Source organism: Diadema antillarum, unplaced genomic scaffold (genome assembly GCF_040938485.1).
Source record: "Diadema antillarum isolate AM-2024a unplaced genomic scaffold, OU_Dant_1.0 seq00000810_RagTag, whole genome shotgun sequence".
NCBI lineage: Eukaryota > Metazoa > Echinodermata > Echinoidea > Diadematoida > Diadematidae > Diadema > Diadema antillarum.
In genome coordinates this window covers 982,096-1,009,693 of record NW_027271690.1, presented here as the reverse complement: position 1 = coordinate 1,009,693, position 27,598 = coordinate 982,096, and the positions used below count along the sequence as shown (strand labels likewise).

The 27,598-nt window shown below is 37.6% G+C and overlaps 1 protein-coding gene across 1 annotated transcript; it reads right to left on the bottom strand.

Annotated features, from left to right (window-relative positions):
* Window positions 1-1,537: 1,537 nt before the first annotated feature.
* On the bottom strand, window positions 1,538-24,261 carry LOC139739700 (aromatic-L-amino-acid decarboxylase-like). Its single transcript, XM_071650310.1, has 14 exons — window positions 24,061-24,261; window positions 21,391-21,504; window positions 18,740-18,862; window positions 15,642-15,776; window positions 14,233-14,343; window positions 13,619-13,651; window positions 12,909-13,070; window positions 11,015-11,082; window positions 9,532-9,602; window positions 8,957-8,976; window positions 7,981-8,079; window positions 5,176-5,277; window positions 4,229-4,405; window positions 1,538-2,241 (listed from the first exon to the last, which is right to left on the bottom strand). The coding sequence occupies exons 1-14, from the start codon at window positions 24,259-24,261 to the stop codon at window positions 1,750-1,752; spliced, it is 1,908 nt and encodes a 635-aa protein (XP_071506411.1). The 3' UTR covers window positions 1,538-1,749.
* Window positions 24,262-27,598: the final 3,337 nt, after the last annotated feature.

Sequence of the window (27,598 nt, the reverse complement as noted above, 5' to 3'; positions counted from 1 at the left end):
AGAATAGATTTAAAAGCATACTCATCTATCAAGATAAGGATTATAATCATTATTATGGTGGTTATAATTTTAGCAGCAACAATTATGGTAACGGATTAATACAAGGATCAATTTGATCTTGTCGATATCAACATCAAAATCGGTATCTTTTCCCCTTTGTAACATGTACATTGTAATATATAAATAAATATTTTCTAATGTATTACTACAAAGAATTTTGATTCATGTATGAAATTATGTTGAAGAAAATAAACTCAACATACACACAAACAAACAAACATCATAACCGTTCCTAAAAATGCTTGAATTTTGCCTAGAAAATAAATGGTCAACGATAAATCTGTAGGTGATAAGAGTATTCATTGCCATTCCCTGTACATCCGTGAAATGGCAGTCTTTTGGGAAGATCGGATGTCGATAAAGTGATTTCAATGCTTGGATGTATGAAATATTACACAATAATAACGTTAAAGAAATACGAATCTTAAAATACAAAAAAAAATGTTACTTTTATAAGCCTGTTTTCCTTCTAGCCACTCACAAGATTATATGTAAACACATTTGAAAGATACAGTTTTGAAATGTTTTCCACTCTTTCCTTCCCTGCTGCACTATTATGCAATTACAAGAAAACAAATCAAATTGAAATACATTTACATCTTTTATATGAAATCCACACGCTGCAGCCACAAAAACGCTCATTATGCACACTTTACCTCACAACACACCTACTTTGTAATAAATAGCGACGAATGTTAACTGTACATCAAAGCTAAAAGCTTCTTATTTATGATATCTCCAGAAACAATTGCTACAGCACAACATCAAAGAATAGTCGATTTCATGCGCATAAAGAAAGACTCCGTGGATGTGAACGGATGACAAAAATAGGAAAGAATTTGGAAGACGTTTTGGAATAATGGCAGCTGTCTCGACTGTCGCAATGGTACGTAATGACGAACAAAGGAGTAAGATTTATGATCGAACGTTCTGCCCGGGAGGCGAGTGTATAGGTAGAAGAGACCCCTGACCATGGAATCCCCAAAAAAATTGTATGATAATTCCAGCTATAATCCCAACTGGCTTGGAATGATGCAAGTACCCTGTGGAAGTTCGGATGGAAAACAGCGGTAAATCAACGACTTTCGCTGGCTTGGTTAGACTCCATGGATAAACACCGCCCGTGAACAACTACTGATGGCTTTGAATCGTTATTGATACCAGCGCGCTGAATTCAGTGATAAGATGAATACACGTAATATGAAATTGGGGAAAGAGGGTGGGGGCATATATTTAAAGTGGATTAAGGAGAAATGCGACTTGACGAGGGGAAAACACACACACTGTGATTTATGTGAAGTAGTTTTTGTTGTCGTTATGTCATAATTTACATAAACAGACAGATGAATACGACCAAAAGCAACAGCTAAATGCTGCTCCCCCGAGTAGTTGAAAATACATTTGTATTCTGATGTAATATTCTGGCGTAACGTAAAAGACAGAAAATAAGGCTACAATATTATACTTGTTGGCTTGATTCTCGTCATAAGAGAGTAATCCGCACTGACCTCACGTCAAACACACAAATACAACCGTGAAATGTAAAAGGCGAAAACTGGGCTGGAGAATGTGTCCACCCAGCAGGTCAAAAGTTGTCATGGAAAACCTTCATTTTGATTATGTTGGATGGATGGATGGTAGGGGACTTAGGGGCGCGGCGACTGTAGACAATGGCAACATTGACTGTTCTCAGAAAATCGTCATCCTCCTATTGTACAGCCGGTTGTTGTTTCTGCTCTCACCGTTGTCGAAGCTAAGCCTTTGCACTCGGAAACTCTCCTTGAGCTTACCGAAGGCGTCGATCTCGTATGCGATAGGCCTCTGGAAGACGGCCTGTTTTCGTGATCGGCGATGGTGGGTCGAGGTCTCGCTCACAGTGCGCCCACTACGTCCGTTGCTCACGGGCTCGTACGCGCCGAGCCCGTTGCTGACGGCATCGGCGAAACGAGTGCGCAGATCGGCGATTTTTTCGTTCAGCTCTTCCTTGTCATTCACGCGTTCGTCCTCCTCCTCGTCGTCGTTATCCGTGCTGGCTCCACTGCTTTCGGACGTCGAACCCGGTTCAGGCACTTCGCGCATCATTTCGGCGTATTGTGAGCTGGTTGTGTGCATAAAGGCGGTGATTTTGTTGTCTAGCACCGATGGGCGGCGCTGTCTAGTACGGGTGGACGCCATACAGACCTGTATGAAAGAGAGAATAATAATGGAATGATATGTTCATGGGTCATAATCATAATAACATCAGGCGGTGACTGCAATTTCTTACATTGTTTCGTTTTTCTCATTCATCCGTCGTCCAAAATGACAGGCTTTCCTTAGTATTATTTTTCTTTTTGAAAGTTTTGCTGTCATTATTTGTGCTTGGTAATCAGCTCATAGAAATTTATACCCCGCATAGAAATGGGGGCATTAATTCCATTAATCATGGCATTATATTATGAGCAAGCGTGTATAAGAAATTCTTCAAAGCATGGACATTTCCAGTGGTCACTGTTATCTCATGCTCTCTGCTAACTGTTATACTCTTTGTACGAATTAGCTGTTTTATAAGTTTGAATGGAAAAAAAAATGATGAAAGCAACGATTTGTCAGTTTCCTATCAAAAATATTTGCAAGTGAAATGATCTCTTTCGTTCTACACACCTAATGATAGGCCTAATGCTATGTCTCATTATTTTTTTCCCCTTTAGCTTGACATCAAAACATAAAACAAGGAAGTGCAGCACAACGATCTAAGTTCTTATTCAGTGCTCTTGATGAGCATATGATGTGTAAGCGTCTAATCTTGAGAGGGTGACTGGTTGATGGTTCTTTTGGTTGATGAAACGAAGCATAATAAGATGCCACATGAATAATGAGTATGACTACCCAATGGAGGTGATAACGGAGATGATATCCGTATAGTTGACAAATGAAATGCTGAAACCAGTCGAAAGAATTACATGTACTGTATCAGAAACGATTAATGAACAGAATGTGTGACAGAACAGAAGAATGTATACCTCAACCTAAAACCATCTGCAGAAATTTTATGTGAATGCGATGATAGAATGACGATTGACTTGTATGTTGTGATAGCTGACGAGGGTGATATAGCGAACGTAACTTGTAAATTGTGTAAAAAAAGAAATGTAAATAATATCCCAGCACGAAGCATGCATGCTAAGTATCTCCTTCATTGCGGGCAAAGAAAAGTAGCGCTATTATGATAATGATGACGCTAATATACCAGAGGTTTAAACCTTACAAACACTTCGACGGAGCCACAATGCGAGATAAACGCATCCCCTGAAAAGGGACGAGGGCTAATTCTTGGCAGATGCTCAGTTGTATATGATCCCGGTCTTCCATTGTGCACTGATTATCGTGGGCAAAATGACATAAATCTAATCAATAAATCATTAACAAATTGTACCTTTTTTTGGCTTCTGTGAAATCTTTCCCTGTACTCGAGTTGTAACTATAACACTTTTGTTCATATCTAATTCAGTCCATTGAATTACACAACTATTCCACGTTAACTGAATTACTTTGACAACATGAACTATCGGTTACATTGGTAATATTGAGACGGCATTAACATCTTATCATAATGTCGACGCCGTGTAGGCTTAGTCGATTAAATAAAAAAAAAAATATTCTCGGACTCGCCTCGTGATTGGAGGACACGGGAAACACTTCACAAATTCACAAAACTTTAACCTAAATACCTGACAATCAATTCCATCACAGTATTCAAGTTCTACGCAGCTTGTACCTTTTAGAGATGATATTAAAATTGTTTAATCTCAATGTCATTTACTTAAACAGAATAGGCAGAGACTATTGATCTGCAGTCAAGCGAATTTCTATAATTCTCTTCCACAGTTCTACAAAACTCACTAAGTCCGCCTAAAAGATATTATGACGCGATATTGCCCAAACGCAATCCTAACCACTGGCAAGCTTATCGTATACAATACACCGTTCTTTGAATTTCCATGGTGGTGTTGTTAAAAAGGTCAGTTATAATTTACATTGAAGCTGCCCAAACACTCTCACTTCCAGTTTTCTACGAAACAAGATGTATTTATATACCGTATAATGGTATCAAATTACATAAAATGTGCCATTATTTCGTCAATTGTAATATACATGGATATCTTTATGAGATGAAATGTAGGCCTACCTCATCGGCCATCTCCTTGATGACTTCCCACGCGTAATTGATGTCCTCCTCGCACGCCCTCTGGTGGCAGATGGCGAACCTGATGACGTATTTGCCGTTGAGGGAGGATGGGATCATGTGCAGCTTGCCCGAGTCGTTGATGTTCTTCAGCAGTCTTTCCGTCAGGCTGTTCTCACCCTGCGGATCATAGACGCACGATTTTAATGAAACAACAACCCAGTCGTTCACTCTATATTACGAGGCAATCCATGTAAACAATGGGCATTAGTTCATGGTATAAAGTACTCGAACGATAAACAGTAACATACTCCTTCTAGAGCCGCTACAATGTCATCACCGGTCATGCATTGTTTTATATGCTGGCCATTGTTAAAATGAGATGATTTGATCATTTTTTTTTCCATTTTAGATTACAGTTGACCCACACAATGATTTTCTGTCATTCAGTTTTCTTTCCATCTCTCAGTAAGTCCTACACTGAGTCAAAACGGATTTAACTGCCATTTTATAAACATTAAAGTTAAAAGATAATACCTAAAAATAAAAAAGGCAAGAATATAATAAGACGCATGCAACCACAATAACGAAGATGATACTTATCAAAGTAAGATACGGATATCAACGACATTAATAGTAAAGATGTAATGGTAACAATGATGGGAGTATTGACAATCAATTTCGTTATGAAAACAACCATCTGTCTTCATCACTGATATCATTATGATATAGCCACAAATGAATATCAACAGGAAATACCATGAAAGAAAGAAACTATGAAAACACTATCTGATGGATAATTTCTTTTTTGCTTTTAATCATAGTGGAAGGAAGTTTCGATGAAAAGGTAAAATGCTACATACACATGATGTATTCTGAGCCATTTTAAAAATCTTGTAGGGGATATGAAGGTGGGGGAGTGATTGTTGTATGTCAACAGTCCTTCCTACCTTGAGCCGGAAGCAAACGAGACCCATGGTAACCTCGCCAAGGACTTCGAAACGGTTGTCGTTCCACACCAGCGACTCAAAGTTTTTCGCTTGCTTGACATGCTGTTTGGACAGAAGAGCAAAACATGGATACTATAAAAATTAACAATCATGTGTATTTAACAACTATAATAATATAATAAGGGAGAGATGGTACATTCTACAATTCAAATCACATTCTAAATGGTCATCCATCTTAAAGGGGCAATTCAAATCTCATTTTAGCCATCCAACTTAAAGGGGCAAATCAGTGAAATGAGGGAACAGCTGTCACATCTTCTATATTTGCATCGTAAATGACGGATCGAAGGCCCCAAAATGACCCGACGGTCATACACTCCTGTTCTTTAGGGCCATGTTCAAATAATACGACCTTGCTAGTTCCTTTACACAAATTCCGGAATTTCCCAATTTGGGATTTCTGAGATGTTGATTTCGGCACGTCTACAGAATTCTTGTGTCAATGTGGATCCGTGACCGCACAAAATGTTGACATGGGCTTTTGGCTACCATCCGTGAGCGTTTTTAGCAAGTCTCATCTGCCTCTGGCTTCCCTTCACTCCCATCGAACAATTATAAAATTAACAGCACCAACAACAATAGCAACAGTAGAAACAACAATAACAACAATAGTAACCGTAGAAACAACAATAACAACAACAACAATAACGATAATAACAACAACAACAACAATAAAGAAGGAACAAGTAATTTTGGTTGATTGTTTACGTCAAGTCTCCTTTCTACCTCGTCAGCAACGCAATATTGTTGTTATAAAGAAAAGTCTGTACCCGCTGCATGCTATGAATAAGGATTAGAACAAACTCTTGCTGTCGGGTGGAAGCTCGGTGGTCTAAGTGGAGATGGCGCCTGTCCGGAGATCAGGGGGTCGCAGGTTCGAATCCTGCTCGAGTATGTACGCCGATGATTTCTTTTATCATGGCTACTACTAAAACACTGATCAATTCAGTGCTTATCTACGTCGATATAATTTGTCAATCAGTTGTAGAGATTTTTTTCTCTCTTCTTCTTTAAAAAATAACAACAACAGTGTCTCGCTATATGCTATATACGTGAATTCCCCCACTCCAAAAAACATACCTACCCCCACTCCACCTACCCATACCCCATCCCCCCCCCCCAAAAAAAAAAAAAAAATGTAGAGGTACCAAAGCAATTTTGTTGGTCAAAGAGCCCTACCGTCCAATAAAAGTATGGTCTAAACATTCAGTTCGGGCGCACTCTCTCGACATGCAGAGGAAAGAGTATACACAGTGATGTCACCCGTGACATCATACTCGCTGCAAAATGCATGATACTCTCGACGCTCTACCACCCCTCCAACCCCCCCCCCCCCCTTCCCTTCTCTCTCCCATCCGTGATCTCACCTCCAACACCCTCTCCCAACTCCTTTTAGAGAGTGGAAAGGGAAACAAACGGAACGTGCCACTGCTTGGTTTTTTTTTCTTCCACAGGAATCTGTTTGTGACAAGTGATTATTTCAGTTGGTGATATCGATGTTGTGAGTATCCTTTGTTTCTGTTTTCTTCTTCAGGGCGGTCTAGAGTCTTTGCGTTTTCCCCAGAGACCAGACTGACCGGAGCAGATAAACTTTGCTATACAAGTTCTCTGACAATCTCGATTTGATCGGATTTGTCGATATTATTACGGGGAAATTTTCTGGCTAAACTTTGTTGCTTCAAGGGTTATATGCATAAATGACATCTGTTCTGCATTATGAACATCGTACTTTTTTGACGATGAAGGAAATCGAGGAGGTGTTGTGGTTCCTTTCTTAAGTAACGAAAGGACATTCATCCCTCTACAAATGATATCGTCAGTTGTTTGCTACATTTTTACTTTTTGTTTGTTTGTTTGTTTGTTTGTTCGTTTGTTTTGGCTGTCACACGGTGTGTGTGTGTGTGTGTGTGTGTGTGTGTGTGTGTGTGTGTGTGCATTTACGAATCCAACCGGCCAGACATCTAGCTATAGTCGGCGTTAGATGATGGACGAAACGGACACGACCCAATTTGATCCAGTGTTATGCTACGCCACTCATGTTAATTAGAAATATCACCCAGCACTGACTGAACATGCGGATCGAACTCAGCCCATCCGTATAAGTTTATAACGCACACGCTCTGTGTTGACAGCAACACTTGACGTGAATAGTCAGTTTGCAGCGAGCAATGTTCTGCAATCACCTCGGAAACACAGATTTTCAAAACATGATTAATCTGTTGATTTGAAAAGCAGTCGAAAACATCCAAGCAGAAAGTGGTCATTACAGCTAAGTGCTGCATGTAATGGCTTTTATTAACATTGGTGAAAGGAATAAAGCATTCATCGGTTCTTTCCGATATGCACCTAGATCACACATCAATATTCATGACATAAATTTCATGAGGAAATTTCCAGTTTTTCAAATACCTCACAATGTCAAGAGAATGTCTGCAATGACCTTTTATTTCATGCTAAGGTTGTAACTCTGAAGGGGCTTATTGTATGTAACATGGACGCATGTGCAATTAAAGACGGGCACGCGCGTAAGGGAAGGGTCTTACCACATCAAGTACGATTGACGACATAAATAGATTTTTCTCTCTTACAATCATATTCGCGATCCCTCGCAATGGTATTTCGCAGATCGGGATTAATGTTTGCTAAATTTAATAGAAAAGATACATTACTTGCAAAATACCAAACATTTTAGTGGCTTCCAACAATCTCTGACTGGATGTTTTCAACAATCTATGTTATACTTACATTTCTGATGTATTTTTGCAGTCCTTCTACCCCGTAGGTTCGGATGACGAACCAGAGCTTTAGGGCTCGGAACCTCCTACTGAGCGGTATTGTCCAGTGCTGACGGAGAAAAAAAAAATAAATGTTATGGCTAAAACTCGTGTTTTTTTTGTGTTTTTTTTTTACTTGCCTCTTGTCTACCACTATTTTGATGTTAGTGTGTCAGAAAAAGAAAATCACAATTGTTTATCGTCAGTTACTTGTGAAGTCAGCAATTTTGTGGAACATGAGTTGTTAGACTAGAATGGAATAAACTCATTGGTTGCTTGATGTGATTACTCCTCTCTGGATTGTCATATTATGTGATGATGGTGCCTTTGATAATCTTAACTGTATCATAATAATGTACAATTAAGTGCGTCAGGAATTTGTCAGGAAAAGATGATTCATCATTGTCACAAAACCATGACAGCAATTGGGTTTACGTTAGACAGAATACAAGCATTAGTATCAGGATGGAAAGTTCACCCTTACAAATAGCATGTGGAAATAAACTTTTGACAGAGATGATGAAAAAGCCGTAGGAGACTTCAGCTATGACGTATCAATATTTACCGGTCACTATGCCACAGCAGTTATGTATCGTAAAAAGCATTTGGTATTGAAGTTAGCATGACCATGGTTTCAATTCTGAATAGTTCGGTTTACGACCACAAGCAAATTTGAAGGGCGAAATCATAACACCAACCTAAATACATCATATCACAATAAATCAATTCCCACGGGAACCCTACATTATCCAGAAGCTGCCCTACTCTGGAGGACGCAATTCTTGGTGAAAGCAAGCCGAGGTTCAAATTGTAATAGCATTTAATTGACTCCAGTTTAAATATAGCTACACATACATTACATTCCCATTGCTTCAATACTCTCAATACATGAACGCAAACAATAGACAGATCATTGCTATCAGTAACATATGTCTTTTTCTACTTACCCTGTAGTCAATTGCAGCATCTGGATGTAATAGACAAAAGCCAAAACAGAGCAAACATTATGGGACCAAACATTATTTATTACCCATGTGTCACATTCGAGGACAGAAAGCAGGATCTCTTTTCTGAAACGTTTAATATAATGGATCCTCGAAATACAGTAGACTGAAAAGCGTACACTTTGACCTTAAGATAATGTTGTCGACTAGATAGCCCATAAACTACGTGCCTCTCTTGAAATAAACATGTAAACCATGCGAACAAACGCGCACACACACACACACACATACACACACAAAGCAATGCTATAATTCAACATGTCCACCTGCGAAAATAAGACCACAAATATAGTTCTTGGGAAAAAAAAATCAGAGTAATACTTGTGCTTTTGCAAAACCCCTCCCGAATAATACTTGTTTTTTTTTTTTTTTTTGTGCAAGTCGTTTACACCAGACAATATTTAAGTATAGGATTCAAACTATATAAAGTATATGACACTCTTCATTTTCTGACTGCTTCTTTTATACTTGGAAAAAGAATATTGACTAATCAATTCACTTTCTTTTAACTGCCTTACCGTCATTCTCGTGTTGGAGATACAGCGGGTTGACGTTGAAGGTACTTGTTAACGCAGTTTTTTCCCGAACCCTGAAAGCAACAAAATAGTTAAATAACAGTGCAAACATTACGACAAGAGAAATGATATGTAATGTACTCTTAAAGGTGTCAACTGAATGCTGTTTGCCTTTTTAAGAATGATTTTAAAATGAACGATATTTAATGAAGCCTCGTTTGTCTATATCGGTCAACTTGAAACATATATTACCAAAATTGGTGTATCATGCCAGGAATGTTAGTTGCGAAAGGGTTATAAGTGGTTGTTTTTAGGGTTCTCTTTTTACTGAAAACAAAGTTCTTTGGGAACAGTTCTTTGGGAAAGACGTCAAATAGGTAGTATTGAGTGCTTATACAGAAATATCAGCAGGACATGGGTATTATGCGCTGCAATTTGAAATTATATGGTCAAATCAAATTCTATTTCCAATAACACATTACTACAACGCAACACAATAATACAACACAAATCAGGGCAGTACAAAAATAATAAACGTGGTAGGCCTTAAAAAAACAACTACTTATTCAAAATCATTCTATTACTGTAAAATAACGAGGGAATTCTTGAAGTTCGCTCGATTTGAGATAAAACTCTTCACATGCATAGATTTACATTTACAGGGAACATTTCACACGACGAAATATTCAAACAAAGTTGGCACACACACACTCCCTCAAACAAGAATACAATGATACTCTTTTTCGTCCATATTTTGTTGCATATTTCGCCATACTTCTGTCTTTGAAAGCAGCGGACATAATGTTTTTACCATACAGCGAAACAAGGTGGAGTGACATACCAAGAAGGTACTCTAGTACCTCCTTGGACATACTAGGGCACAAGTAAAGACTATTGTAGGCCCTATATCTTAACAGTTTCAAAGACACGTAAAGAGAATGAGACCTCGAAACGTCGCAAACGGGCTAGCTTTGGGAATAGAAGCACTTGCCTTGTTTTGAGGTCGTGGAATTGGAACACTGATCTGATATGAAATGAATAGTCGTCTGAACAATTGGAATTTCAGGGAAGATGAGGCTAACGAGCGGCACGCGAAACAGACATTAAATGTGCCAGACGGCATCGTGTCCGTATTTCATGGAAAGACAGAATCAAACATTTTCATTCTAACCACAAAAAAAAACTGACGTTCAAAGCACTATGAGTTGCAACGCCATTAAGTCGTTTGACTGTAAGTTATGTGCGAAAAAAAATACATGTAGAAGATCTGCGACATATTTCACTTCCTTCGGTATGCCACGGCATATTTTCTGTTTATGAATATTTTCTTCTTCTTCTTCTTCAAACGGTAAGAATCAATGAGAGGGGACAGGAGGCAGTAAATCATCATTGAAACGACCACTCAGGGGTCATAGTGTGTTTACAGGTGATTCGAACACCGACGGCGGAATGTTCGAGGGGCGAGAATAAGGCGTATTTTACCTACCACATGACGGAGCAATCGAAGTTGACGAGCATCCATTTGTTGGGGTTGAAGTTGAAAGAATCGACGTACTGAGGGGGAAATTGTTACAGATGACTTCATAAAATATGGTTAAGCAGATGGATAGATACATATGCATACGCACACAAAGGAATATAACGAATATGATATACATACACTCGGAAAAAAAAAGAAAGAAAAGAAAGTAAACACTTTTTCAAGTTCATTTTTCTCATAGCATATATGGCTAAATAATAATGTTTTATATACCACGTTAAAGGTAATTTAATTGGCTATCAACCCGGTAGGTCAATAAATAGGCAAACTTTACGCATGAGTGAACACAATCATTTTTCTCTTCAAAAGCACAAAAGTACAAATTGCAAAAATGGACAAGTTGTCATTCATGCGTATGTGTATTTTCATATAACAATGAGAACAAAAGGCAATTCAACGCGATAAAAAATACAAATTAATTCGCAACAATCATCCTATGATCCCTATCATGACTTTGTAGCCCCCCCCCCCAAATAAAAAATAGCGAAAAAAATATGGAAAAAATGAAGAATCTTCTGTCGATCCAAATTCAAATGGCATTAAAGAGACAATGTTAACAAAAATGGTAGAAATTTCAAATGTTATTTCAAATCAAGAAAATTGAAAATGATACTTGATTCTTAAATTTGTCTCATGAATTCTTAAATTCGTCAATAAAAATAACGAAATAAAGAAATTATGTCCTTTTTATCACCTTTGCACCTTACTTCCTGTGTCATTTGAAGTTTGATTCGCAGAAAACTCTTATTTGTCCCCTTAAGTTCCCTACTTTGTTTTTGTTTGAGGATATAAAGAGATACAAGGGAAGGAAAACTTATTTTTGCTGTTTCATTCATGTCTCTCATTACGTTAAAATGGCCTTTTGTTATCATTGCTTTCTTGAAGGGCATTTGCAAATGAAGGACAAAATGTCACTTGTTGCAATGTTTACTTTTGCATCTTGGAGGAGAAAAAAAATCAATGTGTTTACTCATACATAAAATCCCCCTTTGAATCAACCTACCAGGTTGATAGACAAGTGAATAATCTTTAATATGGTATACGACACAATGACTTTTATCAAAATCTTCTATGAAAAATAATGTACTGGAAAAAGTGTTTACTTTCTTTTTTGGTTGAGTGTATATACAGATAGATAGATAGATAGATAGATAGATAGATAGATAGATAGAGAGTTTGAGGAGAATAATTCAGAAAAAGTGGATACAAATCCTTTCTTACACAGTATAACCAGGGAGGTCCACCTCTCCCTGGTATAGCACATGGTCAGATTCGGGAAGAAGATGTTAAGTTTGCCAAGTCACCAGCTATATCTTCGGAGTGATGGTGGTGGTCTTGGTGATTGGACTATCCACAGGCATTCGGCAACAGATGGAAATATTACTTCCCATGTCATGCATACAAATTGACATCCATGCACATATGGCTTGTGCCAATAATAAAAGCTTCATGTACGTACAGGTGCATGCAAACATTAGGCCACCTACAAAGTAAAAAAATTCATTTGCTAATATGTTTTCTCCATCTGTCTTGTTCGTCTTAATCTATTTCGTTCCACCACCCCATAACGTTATCAAAGTTTTTTAAGCATAATATAACAACACCAACTAGAAGAAAAATAAAATCGTTTCAGTAATACTGCATTCGTTATGTAACAATATTTGTGAAGATAATTTTTAAGTAACCACATATATCTTAATCATTTTCTCTGTTCTTTAGCAGAATTCAGTCTCAAATATCTCAAGTTGATGAAAATGGATATCGTTTTTTGCATTTAAACTCTATAGAACATGGCATGCTTGTGAACGTGTGTTCGTGCACGTCCTTCGTCATCTCTTACCTCGAATCCGGTAAGCAGGTAGCTGAATTCGGGACATATGAGAGCGTTCCCGCCATATGCTCCATCGACGTGAAACCACAATCCACGTTCTCGGCATATTTCGCCCAATTCATCGATAGCATCCGAGGCGCAACACCCAGTCGTTCCGAGTGTGCCACAGACCTGAGGGATGAAATGCGCAGTATACATGAAATCGGTATGATACGTGAAGACGACCTGGCGCGGAGACTAAGTGCAAGGCGTTTTCTGATTTTGCACGTATTTCCAAATTTCTCAGACTGCTGGTTTAGAAGCAACTTCCTATTGATACTTTCCGTTTGTTTCCAACTCTATTACAAAGTGCCAACAGATCGGTGTTAACAGAGAACTACTCGAATCATAAACCTGCGTTTCAGACATCTAATCCGACACCAGCTGGTATTCAGGACTTCAATTTCACATTTCCAGCTTGATCAAGCCAAGGAATGAAAGATTTCACTATGATATCACCATGTCATGTCAGACACTAAAAATGACCTATTTAAGAATCCGACCAAACCAATTTTCACGTGTCTTTATTAAGGAATTATCAAGGAATTTGTGTATAAGGTAATCTAACACAGCCAAGGGAATTTTATTGCAGGATTATGCGCGGGTGATAACTTATTGAATTACGGTACAGGTAAAAGTCTAAAATAAGATATGAAACTTAGCCCGCAGGATATACTTACATAAAACGGTATCAGTCCTCTTTCTTCATCAAGCTATAAACATACAAAAGCGGAAATAAAGGTAATTTAAGGTACACCGTTTGATAAGACTTATCAGGGTTAAAACATTTTTATCTTTGGAAGTAACATTTGGTAAATCCAAAAGTTACAAAAAGTCATTTCTGTCAAGTTGAGTAGAGAATTTTGAATTTCATAACGTTGCACGTCTTTTACATGAATTTAAATGACTCTGTATGAAATCGCCACGGCTAACTCACTGTAAAATACATCAGTGATTCTGTATGGCTAATGAAATTAATTCAACAGCAGAGAAAGCCAACTTAAGAACGTTATGTTATGTTATGTTATTTCATTTCATTTTATTTCATTTATTCGTCTATTATAAATATATAATAGACAATTAACCTCTATAGTGGCTGAAAAGAAGTTGGATACCATGAATAATATGAACATTCCTGTCCCTCTGGGCAAAACAACTAGAAGGTTTGTCCTTTTATTTTAAGGAATAAAAAAGAAAACAATCCTGCAGTTTCTCGCGATTAGAGTCAATCAAATTTGAAACAGATGCCACGAAGTATCTAGTCCAGGTCACAAAATAGGAAACAAACTCATACCTGGATTGCCTCCAGAAGTGTCGTCCCCCTAAGGGAGTACTGGTCGTCTGTCGGAAGCTGGTGAGTTTTTACAAACGAGATGATTCCCGCCTTTTCCACAGAGGAATGAGCCTGATTGGAGGAAAACAAAAAGGTAAAATGTACAACACTGTAGTTTTGTAATCGATAATTCAGGCTCATAGTTTTCATCTCTCGCAACATCACAAGTCAACACCCTTTATACTTACACATTTGTTAGGGTTTCTTTATTTATTGATTTATTTATATATGTCACATACAATGATAACTCTTGAGCCGTTACGTTTATGTGAAATAATTATCGTAGGTTTATATACTGTAATGTGTATTGTAGTTTTAATTCGTATATTTTGTTTTATAGTTTGATTTGTTTTGGTGAAGCGCATCGAGATTTTGAAAGTCTGAACTGCGCTATATGAAAACTTGCCATTATTATTATTATTATTACATCAAAAGAGGATTGAGTAAATTCATTAGTAAGAGCGTAGTATTTATTGCTATCCACAGCTCACTACATCCTTGTTTTCAGAATTATTCTACCTTTAAAAATGGGTTTTTATACTAACTGTTGATGCACACTGGTGGGCACATTCTGAACTAAGTACGCTGTGCCTCGCTACTTGCATTTCTTGTTATCAAAGTCGTCTCTATAATGTTCTGAAGATACATCAGTAACCTCCCCACCCCCCACTTATGCTTTTGCTTCACGGTACAGTACATGTGAATGAATTGTATGGGAAAAAGAGCAAGCCCAGTTTAAACTTTTAATATGTAAAGCTCGCAAATCACTCGGCCACTCGAGTGTTACAATATTGGCACCTCCACATGGAACGGCAGCCACGCCAATTGAAAACTCGTTTTAGATTGATTTTTATTAAACTTCAACATAATAAACCGAAGAACTTTCTTTCTCCTCCTAATGATCAGACTAATAAATCCTAGAAGCTCATTGTTGTGATGATCTTCAATATCACCAAAATACTCAAAACAATGTAAAATTAACAGCTATTTTTACACATTACTACGAAAGATCACTGTCACAAAGTGACAGTGATCCCATGTGTGCTTTGAGTGTCGATTGGAAAAGAAAACTCCATAGCATTGTACACACTGTCCAAGGTTGTAATGTCAAGTTCTCTCGGAGAACAAATAAAAGAGTAAAATGTATTGGTACTTTCTGATAATCAGTTTATGATATTACATTTGATGGCCTTTCGAAAAAACAAAAACAAACGGAAAATGTACGGTACTTGGTTTTACCGTAATGTAGTGATACCCTTATATACCCTTTATTATATCGATATAACAGACGACGAACCGGGTTGTAATTTTCATTTGTTTTATAAAAGTATGGACAGTCTATTTCAACAGAACGATCCTCGACAGCTCACCAGATTTGAACAGTAGGCAACCAATTTTGTCAGCAGTACGCCGTCTTCAACATCCGGGTGTTTTTCCTTGAGCTTACGCAGTGCCGCTGTTCTGGCGGCCAGCATGGTGACGAGGGTACACTCGCTAGCCGAACCCTGTGGACATAGACAAATAGATTGATAAATAGATAAATAGACAAATAGAAGAATAGATATGAAGAGACAGATGTAGATTTTTATGGACAGTCTACTGTAATTCAGGTTAAACTTGAGGAAAACAATTGACAAGGGACAGTTTAGACCAAAAAAAAAAAAGTCTACCATCCAGGACTGCTTTCCTTGTGATCTCGCCAAAACAGTCGAATTACGGTTTTGATGACCGAAGTACCCAAAATAAATGAGAACATGCAGACACTCGGAGACTACACATCCAGTGCGTGACGTCATCCGACACGAGCCTTCAGGCGGACCGTTCAGTGGGGTCTTTCCGAACGCTGCTATTGCTAGGACCGAGTTTTGAATAGCGAATATGAAGTAGTAAAACATTTGTTTCTCTTGATACATGACATAATACCTTTATAACACAATGAAATTCCCATATTGCAAGTTCTATTGCTACCAAATTCCTTTGAATGGTCTACTTTAAAGTCTGTCTTCCCGAATGGGTAAATAACCTTGACTTCAATGTTTTGAGGTGGGTGTTTGTAAAGGCTTTAAAATCAGTCTTGAGATGTCATGACAATGAAAAATCTTTAATTCACACTGAAAATTCTCATCGGTTAGGGAGTTTTTATTCCCAGGAAAATCGGTTAAGCATTGACCCTACAGTGTCATTGATGCCATTGCATCCAAAAACTCAAATTTACGAGTCGAAAGTAGAGCACTGTAAACCCTCCGAGATTGTTTGCGTTTCTTACGTTTATGGCGCAAATGGAGGTCCACTCGTGATGTTCACGTGATATCTCTTTCCCCTGATTTGTTTTGTGCGTGTGTTGTTGTTGTTGTTGTTGTTGTTTTTTTTTTGCGATGCCCTTCATGAGAAAGAATGATATGTTTGCGCAAGATTCGCATCTTGTCCCTTGCGTGGCCAGAAAGTGAAGTATCGTGGAAAATGGCAAGCATATGTTTGGTTAATGTCCCATGAAATCATCTTCAGCCGGTGGAGAATCAGAGCAATTGGAGCAAGCTCCGAATCCGTATGCCGGAGGAACGGAAAACTCACCAAGAAGATTTTGGACAACATGTTGTAAAGATATGTGAATATAGCTGTTTCTGTATTATAACGAGCAGCAATACTACTTCGTCAAACTAACAATATCATACACATACAGGTTATAAGATAATAAAATCAGATTTATTATGAGGTACGCTGTATGCGTTGTAGCCATTAGCTCATTACGAAACCACCAAACCATTTTTCACATAACTTCCGGAGATTTTTTTTTTTTACTTATACTGCCTCGATTTTCTTTTGATTTTGTGTAAATAGTGTCATACTTGAACATAATGGGGTTAACATCGCCTAAACGTCATGGCCGAAATTCGAACAAAAAGTTATGAAACTTCTATAAAGTTTCATTGGCACTGAAGTATATTTTGAAAGCAAACGAGGCAGAACAACATTAAAGGAACTTGACAAATAATAAAAATGGATTTGATGACCTTGACCTCTCTGTTCATTTGTGTAATCTTTATAGGATTGACGTTATATACGGTATATATATATATATATATATATATATATATATATAAAACACAAAACAAAATCATTGCACGTGACACATGATTTCTAACGAAGTATTTTCGGGAAACTTGTGTTATGAGGGCTGCCAAGCATTCTGCAAGCAAGAACACCGATTTACCTGTCAAATTTCTAGCAATGGATTGTCGAAAATTCCCAACATTCCTTCTCATTCTTCTATAAAATGCACATTGATCAAGTAATTTCATCAGCCCGGTAAGTAATACATAAGTGAAAAATCTGATATTACTGCTACACTCCGACATATCAACTCTAAAAAAATATAGTTTTAGGAGGTGGTTACTTTTAAATTTGCTTTGCTTCGTTTGCAGACCTTAGGCTGGACGACGTAATTGAAATCTAAATCTTTCAACAACAAATAAGCCATAAAAAGATGAGTCAGGGCTTAGACACTTGTTGTTGTTTTTCGAAGGTGAACGATCATTGTCTCATTGTTCTGTTATGTATGCTTTAATTGCATATGGGAGAGGCATGAAAGGATATAGACTCGCCAGTTACATACACACATTATTTGACACATAATGATAATTATACAAGGTTAGTCTTCAGTATCTCAGAAGGTCCTGTCATTATCATTATCAGGGCACTGCCAGCCAGGTACCCGGTGATGCACCTGGGTCGAGCGGGATATTGCGGGTAAGCAATCTTGTCCGATGATCAAGAAAAAATAATAGTGCATAAAAACGAACCTTCGGAAAAACGAGCCTTACTTGATTTCCGGATTAACGAACCTTCGGAGTAACGAAGCTCGCTTCATTTTGGAATTCACCTTGCGAATAACGAACAGTAACCATATAACATGTGATTGAAAAAAAAAAGGAGGTAATCGAGTAATGTGGTTTCGTCATACTTTACATTAAGAGGATGAAGTGACAGGATAATGGAAGAAGCCAAGATGGAGGTCACCTGTGGATTGCCTCTGATATTATAATTGAATGAAACACGTCCACATCCCTTGTGTGGGATCCTGTTTCCAACTAAAATCCTGCAATTATTTTGTTCAAAATAGATTTTATTAAAATGATAATCTAAGGATCAGGAAATACTTTTATATCCGACTGCAATATTCTAGCAACTGCATATTTCTTAAAAATCTGATGCAGATGTGAAGGTCTGATCGTTTGACGTCAATCATTTGAATTCACACTGGCATGAGGAACTATGCTTTTATCGGCTGGAATGTTTCCCTAAATTCAGGACACAGTTGAAAACTGTTTTCCCCCTTGCAGTTACTCCCTGCAGTATTCAAGTCCATATGAAATAAAGCTATAGCTTGACATAGTTTGGCATCATTCATTGAAAGGGAACAAAGCAAAAGGAAGAAAGTAAGCTGGTAACATCTAGATTTTTGACCCACCTGTATCACGCCTCCTCCACGACCATTGTCGGTGAAAGGTAACAGGTGCTTCGGTAGGTTGAGCATCCGTCCAAGCCAGTCAATCATTATCGTCTCCAGCTCTGTACATACGGGGCTCGCGGCCTGCACGGTGGAAGGCGTATAATGCAAGAAATGACAGAAGTGACACCAATTATTGCATCATATATACTTAGGTCAAGTGTGATTTTCATCTTTCCACAGATGAGCCTGCTGTGGATAACTTGCAAATACCTTGGGCTCTCAACCTTGAGGTCCCCTGCCGTTCCCTTCGGCAAGGGATGTCATTATTATACTCTTACCCTTCATAGTCACTGCCATAGCCCATTTTTATGCACGGAGGGGAGCTATAGGTGTCGGCCTAACGGTTGGAATCGTGTTCTTCGTGGCCATGTAGAACTGGTCCTACTGATAATACTAATTCTAGAGTCTCGCAATAAAAAAATACCTTCATAGTGTTCATGATTCCATAAGTTAATACGCATTTTGAACATAGATATGTCAGGGTGAAGAAGTATGATAAAAAACAGAGGAAAACAGCAGTAAGAGATAGCTCGCAGTAAACATACAGCATGATGGATTCGTGTTGTGGGGAAGTGTTCTAGTTTTGTTTTCCGTGTATTTTGATATTGCTTAAGAACAGGAATTGTTTAAATCATTTAGAACTTATACAAGAACTACTACATGCTTTCACTTCAACAAACGTGGTCATAATGCTCCACCATATAAACAACAAACTTTACATTCTCCTTTGTCAATCAACCATGTGGCGACTCGATTCCAGCAGTATCATTTTATCATTGTTGTTGTCAAGTGAGCTGTTTGATGATGTTAAAATGTATATAAAAAAGACTCCAGCATACAAATGTTTTGACAACATAGGCACATCCCGTTACTCTTGCTATATTCATAAACAGGTAAGATAGTGTTGGTAAACATTTTTGACTGCAGTTCTAACTCTATACCAGGGCTCGACACTAACGGTGGCCCGGTGGCCCGGGGCCACCAAAAATGAAAGTCGGGCCACCAAATTTCAAAAATGGGCAAATTTGGTGGCCCGCCTCGGGCTACCAATTTTTTTTTTTGAAAAGTATGTCAATAAATTCGTAACTTTTTGCGCCGGAAATTAGCAGTTAAATTTGTTTAAAGGATGGATGAAAAGGACTGAATGAGTGCCTGAGAGTGAGTGTTGTAAGTTTGTTGAAGTTTATTTACGAGTAGATATGTCCAACTTCTAATTCTTACTATCATAAAACTTAAATATTTGACTCATAAAAAAAGGACTTTTAATGTTTTTTACTGCTTTTTTTCGGGACACCAAATTTTTCTCTCGGGCCACCAAAAATTTGAAATTTAGGATTTTGGTGGCCCCATCGGGCCACCAAACAAAAAAGTTAGTGTCGAGCCATGTCTATACTACCTACGAGAAATGCTGATTACGATTGATCTCATGACTCACACATTTGTAATGTTTTGAAGAATAGTATAGCTTTTATTTTCAACCCTGAAAGATTCATTATGTTCCTTATTTAAACGATATCAAAAATTCTGTCAGCACAACGTGTACCTCAAAATATTTAAAGTAGAAGTAGTCTTCTTAATACCTCTTTCTCATCTACCATAATATCTCTCTCTCTTCCGCTCTTCCGATTGTGGGTGTCATTGAGACTGACACTCAGGATCACTGGCAATGAGTGACCTTTGTTCGTCATTGAGAAGTTTCGGACCGTAAATATTACTCGTTTGTAATAACGTTTCTGAATCACGTTTTTAACATGTCGAGAGTTCACGACACCTCGCCCAGGAGTGTTCAGACACTAAAGTAATCCGCCTCGTCGACCAACATCAATGGGTCAACAGCTGTTTGCTAAAGACCGCGGTCTATCAACATGCACCTCTCGATGCGCTTACTTGCCAGAGTGTGGCGGAAGTGAAGAAAAGGTCAGCTTCACTGTATTTAAGTTACACTTCCTCAATACGATTATTGTGCTTTAAAGGTTAAGTCTGTCAAACGAGAATCAAAAACCCAAAATCAAGCAGTAGACGATGAGAAACCACGACTTGCCAACAATGTGTAAAAAGGACAACACTTCATTGAACATTTGCCTTGCTTCGAGACTTACAAACATTACGCCATTGGTATAGAAATATTGAACTTTGATTTTTTTCTTTTGCTATTACTCTCCTTAATTTAAACCACGTGCTCAATTTGTATTATTATCACCAAGTGAAAAAGAAAATTGCCTGAAATTTGAACCCCCATTACCTACCGCTTTAATACCGAGTTGTGGCGCTATACCAGTGAGTGGAAGGCCAGGTCATGAAAGTGACTCATTGACTTTTGATCAAATTCCTAATGCCTCATCGTTCATTTTTTTCTTCGTTTTCTCTTAATTGGGTGTTTTGGTTCAAATCCCAGGCTACTTCCTTCTTTTTTATTTGGTGATCACTATGGTACAGATTGAGCACATGATTTTATTCACGGAGAGTAACAGTAAACATTAAAAAGAAGACCTTTTTAACTGCGCTCTCTCAGAAAAAAAGAAATCACTTCAGTATTGAATATCTTTCTAAGAACGTTTACAAACAATTCTTGAAAAGGTCTGGAACTCTTCACAGTGTCGTCTGCTTACCCAAGAGAAACCCACGCAGCCGATGGCATCGGAGAGCATGTCAGCCAGAATACTCGGGTAGGAATTCCCGGCGGGAAAGTAGGCGTGAAAGCGTGGGTGCTGCCAGTGGGTTACCTGTGCACGCCAGAATAGTCGGAGAGAGATAAAGGACGGGGGGGGGGGGGGGGGGGGGGGAGAAAGAGGTTAGCAAAGCTGGCATCATCTGGTGCAAGCAATAAGAACCGGGTCCCATGGAAGACCAGAAGCCACAATCATTATCACTACTTATGATGGGCTCCCCGCCGTATATTGTTCGTAAAACCTTGCATATATGTCACTTGTATTTGAATCATAAAAAAACTGCAAGAATAACAAGAGGTATATCTGCCAGAGTTTAACAATAGTTTAGAGAAATCTGTGTTTGGAAATTATATGTTTGATATTATTGCCATCATGCATCTAGCAAACTGCATTCTGCAGCACACATGGTGACGGTCAATCCATAATACATTGTAGGCCTGTATCATTTTCCAGTGTAGTTTCTAGGAGAGCGCATGGGTGCAGACTGAAGACAATGACCAGTGGTCCCACGTATGTCAATAGACGTTATTTCGTTCTCAAACATATTGTAAATGAATTCAATGAATGCAGAAATATTGCGAAAACACATACCAGTGAAGTTCAGTGTAATATATTTTTTAGAAAGTTATGATTTCTTTTTAAAGTTTTGTTTAGCATAATGGAAGAGCACTTGACGTACCTCCTTCAGAAGAAAGGGTGGTAGATGTTATCACTCTTATTATGTCGGTGATATTAAAGTGAAGTGAATGTGTGTTATTCGTTAGAACTTGCAAATTTAATCACTTTCCTTAAGTTGAAGATTCCCTTTAAAATCATGGACTTTTTGTTTTTTCTAAATAGGCCTACAGCGCTGAATGGAACCAATTCGGTATGATTTAATGCATGAAAACTAAATTAAAGTGCATTGGACTTTTTCTTTTCTTTTCTTTTCTTACTGTACAATAATGTATGGGACGGTGGGCGGGAGAATTCTATAGGAGGCAGACGACCACGGTATTGGAAGGGAAAACAAACAATTCTCTCAAGAGCAAAGTTGTCACCAGGCCGTCACGCACGTATATCATCGGATCAGCACGCCATACACACATATCCATCCTATCAGCGTCTTCAAGAGGCAGCGGCCCTCACCTCCGGGTACGAATCCTTGACATGTATTAGTACGTACCCCCCTCGCTTAGGCATGAATGCTAACAGACATCATTCACGAACGGAGCAGCAGAATTCTCGAGACACATACTTTATTTTTTATTTTTTTATTTATTTTTTTTTGGGGGGGGGGAGGGGACGAAGGTTGTTATTGAAATACAATTGAACGTACATTGTACTTCACATCTGCAGAAGAAGTTTGCAAGACAGAGATTTTATACATCTATGCCTATGACATCTATTCTTTCATCTAAAAAGAGAACGATTCTTCTTCCACTATTATAAGTGATAAGATCCAACATGTAGGGCCTATTATTTCTGAAACGGGTTAGTATAAACGGATTTGTATTACATTCAATTCTTAAGTCCTGAAACGGTAAGTACTGAATTTCTGTTTAAAGACGATGTAAACATTCACAAATGATGAGCTCTTTCAGACTTAGAAACCCTATAGATACATCTTGCGTAATCAATTTATTGAATATAGTAGGGCCTATGGACCTAATGATATATGATCATTGATATATGAAGATTAGTGTGTATTAATCTAGTCAATTCTTATTCAATTCGTGATACCAAAGCAAGGAAACAATATCAAGAAAATACTAAAATGATTCCATTAAATTCAATTTCTTATGAAAAGTCTTGTGAAATTCTTGAGCTTGAATCATAAATTTGTCACTGGCATATCGTTCAAGGTAATGTTATTCCTACTATATAGCTTTTGAAACAGGTAAGAAATGTGTTCTTTCAAGATGCTATAGGAAAAATGAAAACATCATATAATAATTTTCTAATAACATTTAGGCCTATTTTCTTTAAAGGGATCATATAGTTTTGGTTGAGACCTAATTTTAAGTTCTAACAATTTTTGGGTGAGATAATGAGAAACCTCTTATGAAATATGAAAGATCATGTAATTCCATGAGGAATTCAACGTTTGTTTGATGGAAATTGGTTTTGAAATGGCTGAGATATCCAAAACAGAGCGATTCTAATAAAGTGTGGGATCCAACTTTTATTACGATCGCTTTGTTTTACTTTGTTTTTGGATGTTTCAGTCATTCAAAACCCGATTTTCATCAAATAAACTTTGAATGGTATGCTCTGTACTATTTCATTAAGTGTTTTCTTGGTATCTCGCAAAAAGTTAAAAGCCCAATTCTCATCTCCACCAATACTGTACCATCCCTTTAAATTCTTAATCTATTGTGACATCGTGAATTGTTGTCTTCTTATCAAAATCCTAAACTTTTAAAGTCAATAACTTTTGAATGGGTCTCCAATATTCCTCAAAGTTCATTGATGTTTAACACCAACATTTCTGCATTGCTGTTGAATCCACATGCGTATCTGGGGCCATTAACGCTCTGAGTACTGCATCATATTACCTGCTCATAGATTAGTGTGTGAAATCTGTGCACATTTGACTCGTTGGCACAGAACGAGTTAAAAGATTCTCACCCCGGGCATGATCTTGGAGTGTACGTCCGACATAACGTCCTCCCAGTCCTCCCCCTTCACCGGAGCCTCCTCCGGGAGCATCTTCCGGAGGTACCCCGGTGTGACATCCGGGAAGACGCGATAATCCTTGATATTATCCAGGTACTTCACGATGTAAGTGGATAGCTCCTGAGAGCAGACCTTGAATTGCTCGCCGTCCATCTCGATGTCGGGATCGAGCTGTCTTCAGCGAGAGGGAAGATAAAATGGGAAAACACACTGAATAAAAAAAAACAAAAACAGCGCCATCTTTCTATGATCTGTCGCTTTCAACTGAAATGAAGTTCACAAGAAGTTACCCAAGTTTGAAACAAAATATTCAAATCATATACCACAATCTAAGGGTTGTCCTTCAATTGGCTACGGTCCATGATGAAGATTCGTCCTTGTTCATCCTGCCCTTCCTATAGCATCAACCGAAGAATGCATGTAGATACGAGATTTCTCTCAGATTACTTTTGACTATCTTAATTATGAGGAGGCAAAATCTAGGATGCAGGCTAAATAATTAAGAAATGTGTCAATTCACGTGACGAAATTACCAATGAGTTTGAATACTTAATGAAACTTTTCTTTTTCAGACAACTATATATAGGCCTATAGGTTGTTAGGATGTGAAAGTATGATTTTCTTTTCTTTCTTTTTTTTTGCCATAATGTAAGTAATATAGTGTAATATAATGTATGAATATTAGATATGTCATCACCCACGTGTGATTTGATTTAAACTTTAATATTGTTTGGTTGATTGTATAGGTGAAAGTTAAACTGAGATCTATTTCTTGTTTCACAAGTGGATTCACAAAGGGCAAAGCAGATTCTAAAGTCAAAGCAAAATCTGCTACCATAGACACGTAATGAATACAAAGTTTTTGCCTTTTACAAAATATATTCCAAAAATGTTATATAAAATTTGACACAAAATCATGTTATGTTTTAAGTAAGTGTAGCGATAAAAGCCTGTTATTGAATAACACTGTTCGCATAATTTACCATTTGCAGATGAAACAAAAACCCAGCATTAGTGCTTTAAAATGATTCTAAAATGTGAGTTAGGGCTAGAAACAACCACTGTAAAAAATTGAATCCGTATAATCGACGTTAAGTATTGTTAAATACACAAAATGTGAACGATAGTTACAATAAGAATGCTTCTAGACTAAATCGTCTACAGTTATGGTTTATTGAGAAAAATGCTGATATATCTTCTTATATCTTAGGCTTTATTGTGAAAATTTTATATGGTAGGATGTTTTGTGAAACAACAGACCTACACGTATGCATCAAATGTGATATCTTGAACATTTTTGAAATCACTGCACCCAAAGGTAAACTGGACCTTTAAGCAGGACAGAAAATATTTCAGATATCTTCTAATCTTCATGCAGGATGAAGAATGACAAAGTGTTCATTCATTTTTTATTTTCGTTTTACTTTCGAAAATCAACAATTTCTTATTGTACAAACTTATCATAAAACATTTATTGTGGAGGAAAGGAAACTGAAAGGATCTGTGGGAGATATCTCTAACAAAAAAAGCTGACATGAGATTATTATGTATTTTACACCAGTATACATTGCACGTGTTCGACCCCCTGCTAGCTGCTTGTAGTACTACATTTATTGTGGAATAAAGTCAACCATTTGCAAGTACCACTGACAGCAAAATTGGTTTGAGCAACTATAGTATGTTAACGTGTATCATATAACGTTACCAATACCACAGGCAAAGAGAGGAAAAAACAAATCTCTTCAGACATGTCAGAAGGAAATTTGGGACCTTTCAGCCCTCCTTACTATAATTACACTCTAGGAATACAAAATGTCAGTGCTGGTTTTGTATTTTTAACAATAATCTTTTCAATGAGTCTATATGAAATAAAGATAGGCCTATGAACAAATATAAAATATAAATAACGCATGATCAAGCTTTCTAGGGGGACGGTGTGTGGGAAATGTGTACTTAGAGAGGCAATGTCAGCAGTATAAAAGCACGCCATTGAATGGGATATGATATATTCGGAAACATTAAGGAGACACATTGTATTATTAATAAAACAATTATGACCGTCTAATATAATGTCTCCTTGAAGCTGAAGACATACACACATACAACAGTGAATAGGCCTAGATGGCGAGTGAAGGCATGCAGAAGGCGTAACAATGATTACTGTGATGGAATGTGTTCATCGGTTAGTGCTCGCGTAGTCACAGTAGATGAATTGAATATAATGCATACTTACCTAACTTGTTGGACGATTTAGGTCGTGAAAGGAAAAAAAAATCTTCTCCTTTTTTTTTTTCCTGCTGGATATCTCCGAACCGTCTCGAGTGCACGAAAGAGAAATTTACTAATTGAAACTAATGTCAACTATGTAAAGAGCTGAATGGTTTAGGCTCTTGTCAATTCCGATTATATCCCAACTAGAAATCAAACACACATGGTTCGATGAAGCAGACCTCCGAAACCTGGCCTCGAGCTAGCTCCCAGCTTACGGTAAGTGGCGTAGTTACGTCTGCTAAGCGGCCACCTGTTACTTGATTCTTACGTAGTGACGCGATTGGTCCAGCACACTGATTGGCTGATGCAGTGGTCTCTTCGTTTATATACACAGGATTTCGCTCAGTGTACGTGGCTTGTTTGGCTCAATGAAAGACACTGGATCAGTCGCAAAAAAAGTTGACGTGCTTGTTGGATGACACGAGTACCTGGTATCCGTGTTCAGAGAAAATTAATAATCACAATTCCGCATTTTTCGAGAGCGTACCACTGATTGTTCATCATATTGTAAAAGATTTTGGTAGCTATGTCATACAAATGATGGCAAGTGTGATTTTACTCTTTGTCTCTTTTCTGAGTATCCTGGACAGTTTTCAGTTTTTTTTTTATTTAAGCCAGGGCCTATAAGAAGTCTTCAAGCGTGAATAAACACCGCCTTTGGTTATAAACATAAAGTATAGAGATACGCTGGATGAGAAGCTACAGATAACTGACTTCTGTTTGTTACAAACGATATTGTTGCGTTTGTCATTGTACTTTATACAAGTTATAATCATCTGTATTGACATGTATATCATATGGGTATGCTTCAGAAGTAAAAGAAGATAGGCTTTCAGGGCCTATGTTTTGTTGTGTATAATTTTTAAAAAGTAACACTAGATAAATTACTTTAGTATGAAATGTACATCATGTGTCTGACGGTAATTAGGCCTATAATAATTGTCAAAAACACATAATAAGTATTGCACCCTTGTGTGGTGAACAAAGAGAGAAAAAGAGATAAAGAGGACAAATAGTTGCAATTTTCAACATATTTTGCTTTACACTCTTAACTTGTAACCCCCTGCACACTTTCCACACAGCATAGTTTATAATCATGTTTAGGGAAAAAAAAAATCATACATCATTGCATTCATATTTATAATGAGTTTCCATGTGTTGAATTGTATTTTGATTTTTTTTTTCAAGTGATATGTATTGTATATGTTGCCGTAATTCC